Source organism: Mauremys mutica, chromosome 1 (assembly GCF_020497125.1).
Source record: "Mauremys mutica isolate MM-2020 ecotype Southern chromosome 1, ASM2049712v1, whole genome shotgun sequence".
Classification (NCBI taxonomy): domain Eukaryota; kingdom Metazoa; phylum Chordata; order Testudines; family Geoemydidae; genus Mauremys; species Mauremys mutica.
In genome coordinates, this window is record NC_059072.1 from 5,802,072 (window position 1) to 5,814,757 (window position 12,686).

The 12,686-nt window shown below is 51.3% G+C and overlaps 1 protein-coding gene across 1 annotated transcript; it reads left to right on the forward strand.

Annotated features, from left to right (window-relative positions):
- The first annotated feature begins 921 nt into the window (after positions 1 to 921).
- Positions 922 to 3,679, forward strand: LOC123376330 (myelin-oligodendrocyte glycoprotein-like). The gene is made up of 2 exons (XM_045028254.1): positions 922 to 1,011; positions 3,204 to 3,679. The coding sequence occupies exons 1-2, from the start codon at positions 954 to 956 to the stop codon at positions 3,584 to 3,586; spliced, it is 441 nt and encodes a 146-aa protein (XP_044884189.1). The 5' UTR covers positions 922 to 953; the 3' UTR covers positions 3,587 to 3,679.
- Positions 3,680 to 12,686: the final 9,007 nt, after the last annotated feature.

Below are 12,686 nucleotides of genomic sequence, written 5' to 3' on the forward strand. Positions count from 1 at the left end.
GCGGCGGGGACCCCCCCCGCGCCACCGAATTACCGCCGAAGACCGGGCGGCGGGTCCCGCTTCGGCGGTAATTTGGCGGCGGGGGGCTCCTGCCGCGGGTCTTCGGGGCACTTTGGCGGCGGGTCCCGGAACGGAAGGGCCCCCCGCCGCCGAAGACCCAGGGCCCCCGGAATCCTCTGGGCGGCCCTGTGTGGCTGCCCCCACAGCTCACAGGCTGTGTCTGTCTGTCTGTCCGTCCCCCCCCCCCGTGTGTCTGTCCCACAACCCCCTGGCTGTGTGTGTTTGTCCCCACCAACCCCCCCTCCCCGGCTGTGTGTGTCTAGCTGCCCACAGCTCACCGTCTGTGTCTGTCTGCTGCTCACAATGCCCAGGGCTCAGCCGCTGCCTGTGGCTCGCTCCCCCTCCCTGCTGTGGAGGCGCGGCCAGGCAGCACCGGCACCACCCCCGGCAGCTCCCATTGGCTGGGAGTCCAGTCGCTCCTGAGGCCCCTCCCGGGAGCTGCTGCTGCGGTGAGTGAGAGCTCCGGGTGTTGCAAAGCGGGGACCCCCAGCACATTGGTGGGGCTGAGCCCAGCTCCTGGATTATTGGTGGGGCCTGGGCCCCACGGGCCCATATAACTCGCCGCCCCTGTCCCTGCCAGCTGCAGTGTAGCCGGTCCCTGGCCCCACCGGGCACGTCTTCTCCTGGATGTGCACAGTGCAGCACAGTGGGGCCCTGGTCTGTGATGAGGCCCTGAGGCATGACCACAATATTACTGATCAATTATCCTGTACAATGATGCAGGCGGCTGAGCTGGCCTCTGTTCCCAAGCGGCTCAGCTTGCCGGGGTTAATAAGGATGGTCTGGACTTTCTGTACAACAGATCTAAGTGAGATTCCTGCAGATCTAAGTGAGATTCCTTTTTTTTTTTTACACAAACAGGTTGCAAGAGGATCTGAAAACCAACAAGGAAAATGGCAGCCCAGATGAAGAAGTGGCTGTTACTTGTGTGTGGCGCTGTCCTGCTGCGAGGTAAGCTGACCTATCTGCTCTCTTGCTCCCATGTTGCCAAATGGGGGGAAAAAGGCAAATGCTTTCCCCGAACGTCTCTGTAGCTTTTCAAATGCTCTCGTCTGCAGTGTCCCTGACATGCAACCCCTGGGTTATGGGTGGGTGGCTCTGTGCTAATAGGTCTCGTTGCTACTAGAGTGGGACGTCATGCAGCAGGGCAGCTGCTCCCGGAGCTGGCTCTGTGCTCAACTTTCTATAGATACGTAACTGCACCCAGCCCTGCTTCCTGCCCCTCTGTACCCGGCCAGTGCTTGGGCTGCGGGGTCAAAGCCCAGCCTGTGAGAGTTGTTTGGGAAGGGCTGTTCACACACACTCACTATTGGCTAAAGAGTGAAAATTGACTCGTACAGAATGCGGGAGGGGCACAAGCTTTCATGGGCTAAAACCCACTTCATCAGATGCATGGAGTGGAAAAAACAGTAGGAAGAGATATAATATATATTTTAAAAATATACAGTTCATGAAAAGATGGGAGTTGCCTTACCAAGTAGGGGGTTAGTTCTAACGAAACAATTCAGTTAAAGTGGGCTATTCTCAACAGGAGGAAAAATCACTTTTGTAGTGGTAATCAGTTTCCAACAGTTGACAAAAAGGTGTGAGTAACAGTAGGGGGAAATTAGTATAGGGAAATTAGTTTTTAGTTTTTGTTGCGACCCAACCACTCCTAGTCTTTCTTCAGGCCTAATTTGACAGTGTCCAGTTTGCAAATGATGTCCAGTTCTGCAGTTTCTCATTGGAGTCTGTTTTTGAAGTTTTGTTGTTGAAGATTGCCACTTTTAAGTCTGCATGCCCCCACCACACCAACATTTACAAACAATCATCTGGGAGTGAGTTCATAGCAGCTCACAGCTGACCCCGACCCAGGTCTCTGGCAGGACAAACCCTGATCTGATCCACGCACCACACTGGTTTTCGGAGTGGAGAACCAAGGCTGGTTTAGTCACTCGAACCTCTCCCGAAGCCAGGGAGAGACTCCAGGATTCCTGAGCACCAGCGTTGTACTGATCGCTAGTAAATAGTTGTTTAGCCCGTTGGGGTTGTCTGGCACGGCCTCCGCTGGTGTCAGGCCTGCAGAGGGGCTAGCAATCACTCCAGGGTCCTGTCACTCAAGTAGTGAGGTCCCAGCATAGGGCTCTGACCGTCAGGGGCTCAAACCCGTCGGTGGGTCGGGAGGGAACGGGATGGTTGCAGGTGATTCACATGGTGCAAAGGCCTCTTTACAGGAGGTGATGGATTGAACTATGATGAGCTGTACATCCTGGTGGGATCAGCACGCTGCACACAGCAGGCATTTGTTACATGTTTAGCTTGTATAACCGAACTGGGGGGAGGCAGGGTTGTGTGACACATCCCCTAGCTGGTCACGCCCCACAGGTGGAGAGTCTGTGACTGCTTCTGCTAGGGAGCCTGGCTCTTGACAGCTTCTACTAAAGACTCTCTCGTGCTTTTTGCTCTGAGGTCGTTGGTTCAATCCCTGTCGTCAGCCAGCCTGGGAGCTGTCACGCTTGCGGCTGTCCCACCGGGGCATGTTGAAAGGTTGGGAGGGGGGCTTCATCCTGGCAGACGCGGGGTCCCAGGGGCAGGGGGAGTGCAGTGGGTCTGGACACAAATAACTGACTGAGATGGCACAGCCTCCCACGCCCTTCAGGAGCAGTTTCTGCAGGGAAGTTCCCCCCGGCGGGTGCAGGTCTCTTACTCGCTGACACAAAACCTCGCTGTTGGCCTCAGCAGTGCTGGGTGTTATGGGCTGGTCCATAATGCACGAATGTGAGACGATGGATCTGCTCCCAGCCGAGCCTCTGGGGTTGCCCTCTGGGTGTGATGACAGTGGGGGACCTATTGCTGTTGGAGATCTGCCAAAGATGGGAGCTGAGCATTGGCGTGTTACCGACAGCGTTGTGGACAAGAGGAGGATGGAAAGGAAGGCGGGAGCCTGTCTCCTTAGCTACGTCCTCCTGTGCTTTTAACCCTTCGGGTGGACGGGTTTTGTCCTGAGGCAACTTAGCTGCCCCTGAAGGTTTTGATCTTGGATTCGCCTTAGAATGAGCATGTGATGCCAGCAGCCACGGCCCTAGAGGTTGTATCGCTTGGCAAGGACAATAGAAATGGTTTCAGCTGACTTTGAGTGATGCCATGTTCTCCTCCTCTCTCAGCCGGTGACCCTGTCAGAATTGAAGCAGATGAAGGTGAAGACGTGCTCCTGCCCTGCATTGTTGAACGTAGAGACGCCGACCATCTTCCAAAGCCGACAGTGAACTGGCAGCGGTCAGGGAGTGAAGTCGTGAACAGCTACTACAATGGCAAGAACCATCCAGTGTATCAGTCTGGACGATATAAGGGGAGAACGGAGTTCGCATCTCAGGGATTGTCCGAGGGCAACGTGTCTCTGCTACTGAAGAATGTAACCCCCGCTGACTTTGGGAACTACACTTGTCATGCTAGTTTATATGAGAACAGCCCCCAAACTTTACAAACTGTCCTGCTGATGCAGAAAAAGACCCAAGGTAGGTCAGCGACGTTCCCTTATCAACTGTGACGTGACGTTTGTCCTTTCACTGAGAAACCCATCAGCCCTTTACCATAATTTTGAAGCAGGCACCTGCTGTGAGAAGTGACATTAAGAGAAGCACCCTGGGGATCAGTTTTTTTCTCTTATTGCTCTGTATCTACTGTGATCTGTTTTTAGAAGTAGAAATGGAGCTTTAACTGTCAGTGCCATGATCGAGTTGGATTCTTCCTTCTCTCACTACATCATCAGTAATAACGACACTGCAGGCCAAACAATTCCCTCTTTTGCACCCCAGTAACCCCATTAGTCCTCAGTGGAAACGTTCCCATGTCACTAAGGGCACAGTATCGGATCTCTATTTCTGGTGATGTTTGAGGCGGGAAGAGCCCAGCTTGACTCTCAGATCCCAGGATGAGTTTGCAGAGTCTGTCTCTGCCTCCTGTGGGTTTTCCCTACTGGCAGACTCCACAGTCCCTGTGCTCTGAGGAGTGCAGTGTCCGGGATTGTGGTTGGTTCTGTAGGTGGGCAGAAGGTGATAGAGCGTCTCCTAGCATAGCTTTCCGCTTGGTATGGGCACCAGGCCAGACACACAGTGTGGCCAAAAATGTGCTTTTTCAAGCCATCTTTCGGATAACGTACTAAACAGGCCAGAGTTGCAATGACGCATTTGAACTCCTTCTGGTGAGACAGGAAGCTCAGTCAAAGGTTTTCAGGGTTTGATTAATGTAGAACTTAGGGAACTTTTCTCTTTCAATTTATCAATTAAATAAAAAGCACCAATCCCAAGTTCCAGGTGTCCTGTTATCTCCCTGTTTGTGACCCTCCATTCCCCCCACCAGGCTTTCCTGGTGCATTCAGGAAACCAAATTCTGGAATCTGTAACCTCAGGACTCCGGTTTATTAAAGGACATGGAGGGTGGTGGTGGTGGTGGTGTTTCGGATCCTGTAACTTCCGTGCTCCAACTCTGCCAGCACACGTGGGGGTTCTCCGGCTCACCCTGCTGCAGCTGCCCAGTCTAACCAAACTTCTTCCCCACCCCATTAGGAACTTTGCTCTGCATCACGTAATTGCTCTGCCATGAGTCCATCTGCTACTGGCCACCCTGAGATGAGCCAGACCCTGGCTGTGTCTCAACCTGCTGCTCTTATTGCTCCCCAGCTGGACGTCTGGTGTCCCTTCTTCTCTAGCATTGCTGCATTTCCTGCCCAGTGCTACCACCATGTACCCCGTCTTTCCCGTGCAGTCACTCCTGATTGCCCACCTGTGGGTTTTCAGCCCACGGCCCTTCTAGCAGAATGCCTGGCTGTATGGCGCAAGCTGTAGTAACAGCTAATTGCCACAGGGAGGGAGGCAGTTCCAGCTTACGTAATCATTTTACTGTTTTGCAGGTGCAAACGTTCCAGGAGGACGTGAAAACCGACTCCGCATTCTAAGCATTTGTGTCCCATTGAGCATAGTAGTGATTCTTGTAGGGGGTTCTGTAGGATACTGTTGGTGGAAAAAGAAGACTACGAAGTCTAAAGCAGGTATGTGCAATAGTGTATGTTACAAGGCTTTTTAAAAATCAATTTTCATTATAATGTCAAATGAGTAAAGAGAAACAAAGATCCTGTTAACCGTTATATCCCCTAGGCGGCAACACAAAACTATTTGCAAAATAAGGTTTTAACCTATTTCTTCCTGAGACAAACAAATTTTAACATTTGCCCTTCAGACAGCTGGACCCTGTGTTACTAACACAAAGCCCAATAAAGGCAGTGAAGCACTGTGGCCTAGTGGAAAGAGCACTGGCCTGGGACTCGTGAGACCCAGGTTCTATTCCTGGCTCTACCACTGGCCTGCTGGGTGACCTCGGGCAGGTCACGTCCCTGCTCCGTGCCTCAGTTTCCCCACCTGTAAAGTGGGAATGACACTTCCTTGTAAAGTGCTTGGAGCTCTCTAGCTGAAGAGCCAGGTGTATTCCAGAGCTAGATAAGCCAATATCCAAGGCAGCTGCCTTATCTTACCCATCAAATCCTCTGCCTCTGAGCCTGCGATTCCAGCAAAGCGCTGGCAGGAGCTAAGGGGGCTCGGGGGTGGCTTTGCCGTGGGACCCGAGCTAGGGGCAGCTGGAGCAGCCCACGAGGCAGAGTGTGATTGTTGCTCCGAGGGGAAGTATCCAGTGGCAGGTCTGCACCTGGGGCAGGTACTTTCCCAGCATGCTGGCAGAGCGGCGCTGGGTGGGGCTATGGAGGGTGGATGCAAAGCCCACTCCACTTCCTGTCCCGTTTGCTTGCACCGTGGGCCACGTCCCAGCTCCCCGGAGGCTGCTCTCCTCACCACGCTGCTACCTACGGTCCAGGCAGCTGGACACGGGATTAAGGAGACGATTTAAAGTTTAAAGAATCCGGTCACTGACCCTCCACCAGCCCCTCTGGCCGGCCCTGTGCAGAGACGTGTGACCGGATTAGGAATCGGGTTCTATCTGGATGGGAGAGAGGAGTAAAAATTGTTTGCTGGAGTTACCCAGAGTTCCTCAGGCTTCGCTGATTGACACGTTCAGCCCTCGCGAAGGCTGGAAACGTGCTGGCTGCTGCTCTGAGGAGCTGTCGCTCCCTAGGCCGCGCTGGCTAGTGCCTGATGGGCCTCAGTGAATGTGCTTGTTCCCCCTTTTCCTTCCCTCCCCTCCCCACGTTACACCCGCACCCTGGATGACGGGCTCTTCCTGGGGGCTCCTGTGGCCGATGTGTGTACAAAGCTGCACGCTCAGCACTTCCTTCAGCTCCGGTTCTACCATCTAGTGCAGGGCCGCCCAGAGGATTCAGGGGGGCTGGGGCAAAGCAATTTTGGGGGCCACTTCCATAAAAAAAAATTGCAATACTATATTCTCATGGGGGCCCCTGCGGGGCCTGGGCAAATTGCCCCACTTGCTCCCCCCCACAGGTGGCCCTGGGAAAAATAAACCTTCCACATCTCGGCACAAACCCAGTTTTGAGAAAACTTCTTTACAAGGTATCACTGGTTCTCAGAATCAGCTAGTGCTAAAAGGCACTAAAGCTCATTAAAAGGGTTGGGCAAATATTTTCCGTCAAAACTTTTTTTGGATCGGAAACTAGAGGGTTTTAAAAAGCAGAAAAAAATCACTGACAATGTCTGCTTTCCTTCAAAATTAGTTGTTTTGGGTTTTTTTAATTGAAAAGCTGAAATTAGTGTGCCAAAACTTGAACACGGTTTGGGGTTTCAGAAGTGTGTGGCCAAATATTTGCTGCTTGCTGTGTTTGTTTAAAGAAACAATAAAAAATTCTGCTTTAAAAAAAAAATCCAAAACTTTTGAACCACCTCAGCTTGTGACCAAATGTCTGAGCCCATCCAGTCAGGGATTTTTCCAGGTTTCTGATACTCTGCTGGCTTCCTTGACTCATATCTGTCTCCATAACTTTGGGTTCATTTAGCTTAGAACATAAGAACGGCCATACTGGGTCAGACCAAAGGTCCATACAGCCCAGTATCCTGTCTACTGACAGTGGCTGGTGCCAGGTGCCCCAGAGGGAGTGAACCTAACAGGTAATGATCAAGGGATCTCTCCCCTACCATCCATCTCCACCCTCTGACAAACAGAGGCTTGGCACACCATTCCTTATCCAGCCTGGCTAATAGCCATTAATGGACTTAACCTCCATTAATTTAATCTGTTTCCTAGACACTGGCTCCATGGGGTACCTCACAAACTGGAGCCTGTTACTGTGGGTTTGTCTTTAGTTTACTCCACGAACTGAGCATTTGAGCTTGTTCCAGAATCTGGGATGAGCCTATGTTGTGAAAACTGAAAAGCTCAAAATAGCACATGCATATGAATGGACACAGGATGCTAAAATTAAATTAACCCAGGGGGTCTCAAATTGGGGGTCAGGACCCCTCAGGGGGTCACGAGGTTATTACTGGGGGTTGCGAGCTGTCAGCCTCCACCTCAAACCCTGCTTTGCCTCCAGCATTTATAATAGTGTTATAAATTAAAAACACTTTTTTTATATATTTAAAGGGGGGTCGCACTTAGAGGTTTGCTATGTGAAAGGGGTCATGTAAACGGGCCGACTCACCCCTGCCGCACCTCCTGCTGGTTGGTCTCCAAATTTCACTCAGTCCAGCCCTGGAGCGCCCTCGGCAGGCTGGTGATCCCCCTATTCGCAGGCCCCCGTGTCCCTCCCTGGACCTGGTGCCCCTTTAACTATAATTGGGTCTCCCCCTCCCAGGGGGACCCCCACCCTACTATCCCCACTTTGCCTCAGTAGTGGCCACTGAGGGTCATGGTCTAGCCCCACACCCTGGGGCAGACTGCAGTATCAGCCCACTCATCACAGGCAATAGGGGTTTGGACCTGCTGCTTTGCCTACTCCTGGGTTGTCCCTTGCAACCCCCCCACAGTACCTTCTGGCCTACCGCTAGGCTGCAGCCTGGGGTTTTCCTGGCCAGAGCTCCCCAGCTCCTTAGCCTTCCCAGCCCTGCTTCACCCAGGTACTCTAGCTCTGCTTCTAAGCAGCCAGGCCCATCTCTCTCTAACCACAGAGAGAGACTGTCTGTGCTCTGGCTTCCCTGCCTCTTATAAGGCCCTGCTCCTCAGTTTGGGGCGTGGCCCCCAGCTGCAGCCACTTTCCCAATCAGCCCAGCTCTGTCAGGCCACAGTTTAAACCCCTTAAAACCCCGGAGCAGGGTCCACCCTGCTACAGGTCACCAGGACAAAAGTTTGAGAACCACTGAATTAACCCCTCTGGAGCCTCAGGGAATGCAGGGGTGGGGGTCTCCCTTGGTAGGGTTGGGAAGGATATTGCTCTTCTCATGTGATCCTTCCCCCAGTGGCTAATTTGAAATGAAGCTCCCCTCCCCTGACATGAATCTCCCTATGGCACTGAAATTAAATACAGACTAGAATTTGGCATTTGAGAAGTGAAAGGGATGGGAGCCCTAATGGAAAAGCTCACAGCTCGGCTCTTCTGCAAGCCTCAAACTGCTGAATGAGCTTTAGGGTAGGGCAGGCTGTGCCTCCCAAACAGCCTGGCCCTGCCCCCTATCCAACCCCCACCCACTTCCTGCCCCCCCAGACTGCCCACCCCCCTCAGAATCCCCGACTCATCCTGCTCCTTGTCCCCTCACCGTCCCCCGGAGACCCCCCATCACCACCCTGGGACCCCACCCCTGCTCCCAGTCCTCGGACTGCCCTGACCCCTATCCACCCCCCGCTGAGTCCTGACAGACCCCCCCCCAGAACGCCCACAATCCAACCCCCCCGTTCCCTGACCGCCCCCCACCTCTGCCCCCACCCTGTCCCCGGGACTCCCTGCCCCTTATCCAACCCCCTGCCCCTGGCCCCAGCCTCGGCCTCTTATCCCCGGCTCCCCCCTCACCTCAGCGTGTCGTATCCAGGAGTGTCTCTGAACAGCTGCAGCCTGGCTCCGGCGGGGCCAGCGCTCCTCCCCGCTTAGAGCCGTGTGGTAAGGGGGCAGGGCTATGAGCTCCAGCGGGGTGTGAGCTCCCAGCCCCACTCCCTCACCACGCGGCTCTGAGTGGGGCGGAGCTCAGGCCCCAATGGAGCCAGGCTGCAGCTGTTCAGCGACGCTCCTGGATACGCTGAGGCTCCGGGAAAGGGGCAGAGGTGTGGTAGGGCCGGGCCGGGAGCCTCACCCGTTCTCTTGGGGGCCCCTGCGGAGCCCAGGGCCTGGGGCAAATTGCTTCAGTTGCCCCACCCCCACCCCCACCCGGGCGGCCCTGGTCTAGTGTTTCATGGCTTGTTTTTGGCCTGTACTTTCAGGTGATGCAGAAGCAGCTCCGGAAATGGAGGAATTCACACGCCCCAGAAACTCAGAAAATACTTCAGTGACACCCCTACACTGAACTGGTACCACAACTCTTCCCTCCTCTGCTGTGACTCCCTCCGCTCGCCACCCACAGCTTCTCTCTGAACTGCATCCTGCAGTGCAGGGCTACAACAAGGAGTCCAGTGGCACCAGATCCCTCCTTGTTTTTGTGGCTACAGAGTAACAGGGCTACTCCCGATACCTGCAGGGCTGCTTTACTCTGGCGTTTCCCCCTAACCTGACCCTGCTCCACTTTGCAACCTGGGAACCCTTTTTAGGTGAGACTGATAAGCAGCAGGCTCAACAAACTGTAAACCAAGCTGCTCATTGCTGTTTGAACAGGAAAGGGTTGAAATGGGTGAAAGGCAGGGAAGGAACCCAAGGCTGCTGTGCACTGGGAAAGCTGGAGTCTCGCAAAGTAAACAGTGAGCTGGAGACTGTGTTTCTCTTCGATAATATACCTGGCCGACCTGCCTCCGTACCTTACTGGAGTCTGTGGTCATTGGGGGTTCTCCTGGGGTTTGCTGTGTCAGCGACCTGCGCAGAGCCGGGGCAGCACACAGAGGGAACACGCAGGGAGCCGACTGTTACCAACATTGAGCAGAGCACCACACCGGCAGCGTCTGACGACACACTCATTTGCTTACACACCCAGGGAGAATAATTTCTGTAGTTAGAAATACACAACACAATGAAAATCATTGTAGATGCGTCTTGTTGCATTTGTGGAGCACACGCTGCAGACAGAAGGAAGGTTGAGAGTTTGGTCATTTTCCTCACATGTACAATAGAGCGGGTCAGAGGGAGAGAGCCGAGGCAGCTCTCGCTCTCTCAGGTACTTTCCCCAAATCAATGTGAGAACGTGTCTTTGCTTTCAGCAGTAACTAGAGGTTTTGTGTCTTCCACCTAGGTAATAAGAGTCCTTGATTATTCTTCCTGTGTGACTTACCACTTGTAACAGGACGGTTAATTCACATTGGTACAGAGGAGCTTAAAATGACACCATCATCGTAGTGAGTTTCTCTACAACTCTAAAAATGGATTAAAATATCTGTTTAATCCCAAAACATACCTGGAGACCTTCAGTGGGGTACAGTTCATTTCCCAATTGTATCATGTATTAGCTGCAGAACAGAGCTATCTCAAGTGTCAATGGAGAAACTTAAGCACAGAGAGAAGTAAATCGTCCATCCTGTCCTCTCTCGGAAGAAACTGGAATGTTTTTACGGCAGAGACAATTTGTCTGTTTTCCGTGCAGCCCCCATCTCCCTTTGGAGAACACGCTGAAATGCACAGAAAGCTCTTCAGCTTGAGATACCTTCTTACAGCGCAGTCAGAAAGTTTCCAACATTTGAAAAAGACCTGGCTTGGTTTGTGTCCACATATAAAATAGAGATTTTCTAATGATGCAAACTAGTGCCAGGAGTGACCCAGTCCCCCCCAGCCAGTAACCACTGGGCCAGGGGATGACAGAGGTGAGGTAGCAAATTGCGACAGTGCCGCACATGTGAGAACACCCACAGGTGTCTGCAAACAAAGTTGCTTGTTGCTTTAGTGAGAAGGGTTGAAATTGGCGAAAGGTAACGAAGTGCTTCTATCAAATGGCACTGGAGGTAAAAACTCAGAAATCACCCAAGGGAAAGGTGAGTCTGATGCTGTGCTGGGTTTATTGCCTTAAAAGGAAATTTCCATAGTCTGGAAGGGAACTTCAGAAGAAAAAAACAAAACAAAAAAACTTCAGCAAACCACAAAATCCTGCCAGTAAGTGATTAAATGAGGAATTAATTTAATTAGTTCTCTGCCAATGCCTAGGCCACTTCCATACCAAACTCGAGCCTCACCTCTGCAAGAACAGTTATGAAGGAGAGAGAATTCCTTCCTTAGGGACCTCTTTGACAACTTGTCAATGGTTGTTGTGACGGTGCTGCCCGGGGGAGCCAGCTGGGGTCACTCAATCAGGGTGAGCTGCAAACCAAACGGGGCAGACAAACCCCAGCAGCTGGTGGATATTCCAATATTTCAATTTACCTGCATGAAACAGCCTCTGTAGCACCTCACTGGTTACTCACAAGTCCAAACACCGCAGTTCCCTTCAAGTGCCCAGCCTCAGGCCTCCGTCCGACACACGTCAGATCTGATGATGATCACTGAGAATCTTCTCTCATCATATAAAAGAAAAGGTTCTTCCAATCCCAAATGATCAGCCCCATACCCAGGTCCAATTATAACTTAGATCTTACCCAAAATACACGCCACAGCCAATTCTTATTAACTCAGCTAAAATTTATTAGAAAAGAAAAGAATGAGAGAGTTGGTTAAAAGATCAATATACAGACAGACGAGTTCAATTCTTGAGGTTCAGATACACAGGAGAGGTGAGCTATAATTTTGACACACAAAACTGTTGTTTCTTTTAAAGCTTTGTTTTAAATTTGTATTCGTTTTAATGTTCACAATTGCAGGAAATTACCGGAGGGGTGTCAGACAATGGGGGTGGAGGGTGGGGGAAACAGTCAGTAATTCATGGCAGGACACATTGAGATCCAAAGGGTTAAAGCTTTATAACTAATAACACATGAAGTGTCAACGTCATGTCAAAATACACACAGGAAAGAGCCTTAAATCAAACGTCAATAAGTTTTCAAGCAGCATTTTCCTTACTTTGCCTGTCTGTAAATTTGGATTATCATGGATGGAAATAGTTTTTCATTGGTTTGTGTGTGTGCAGTGATACCATGCCCATTGACGATTACCAAGACAAATCTAATCCTTACCTGCCTAATTATGTTTAAAAAGAAAGGTTTAAAAAGCTGAAAGACGTGTACGTAAGATAGTTGGACTCATTTTGAAACAACTTTCAACTCCTCTTGAAGGACCTAAAGGATCTCAATAAGTGAACTGAGTAAAAGTAAGCTGGGATTTTAGCTTTAAAGTCATCCTGAGAATTTCTCACCACAAACATAATGATTTCCCATGTGGTGCCGTGACAAATGCTTTCCTGAAGTCCCAGCATTTCCTTATGTAAAAAAATCAATGATTTTCTCAAAAATGGAAATCAGGTTAGTCTGACACAATCAGACTAGATACATGTGGTACCTACATATTGCATCAAAACCCCCTTGTTCTGTTTACCTCCATGAATTATTCTTTCCTTCATAGTTTGTTCCCAAATCTTCCCTATTACTTACGTTAGACTAACAGATCTGTAATTGCCCCACTCACTCTTTCCCCATTTCTTAAATATAGGTATGACATTAAGAATCCTTTCAACCAGACTAGCAATCTCCTGGGTCAGTTC

Coding starts and splice junctions, on each gene's coding strand:
- LOC123376330 (XM_045028254.1), top strand. CDS start 954: ATGGCAGCCCAGATGAAGAAGTGGCTGTTACTTGTGTGTGGCGCTGTC. Junction 1,012..3,203: donor TGGCGCTGTCCTGCTGCGAG/GTAAGCTGACCT, acceptor CTCCTCTCTCAG/CCGGTGACCCTGTCAGAATT.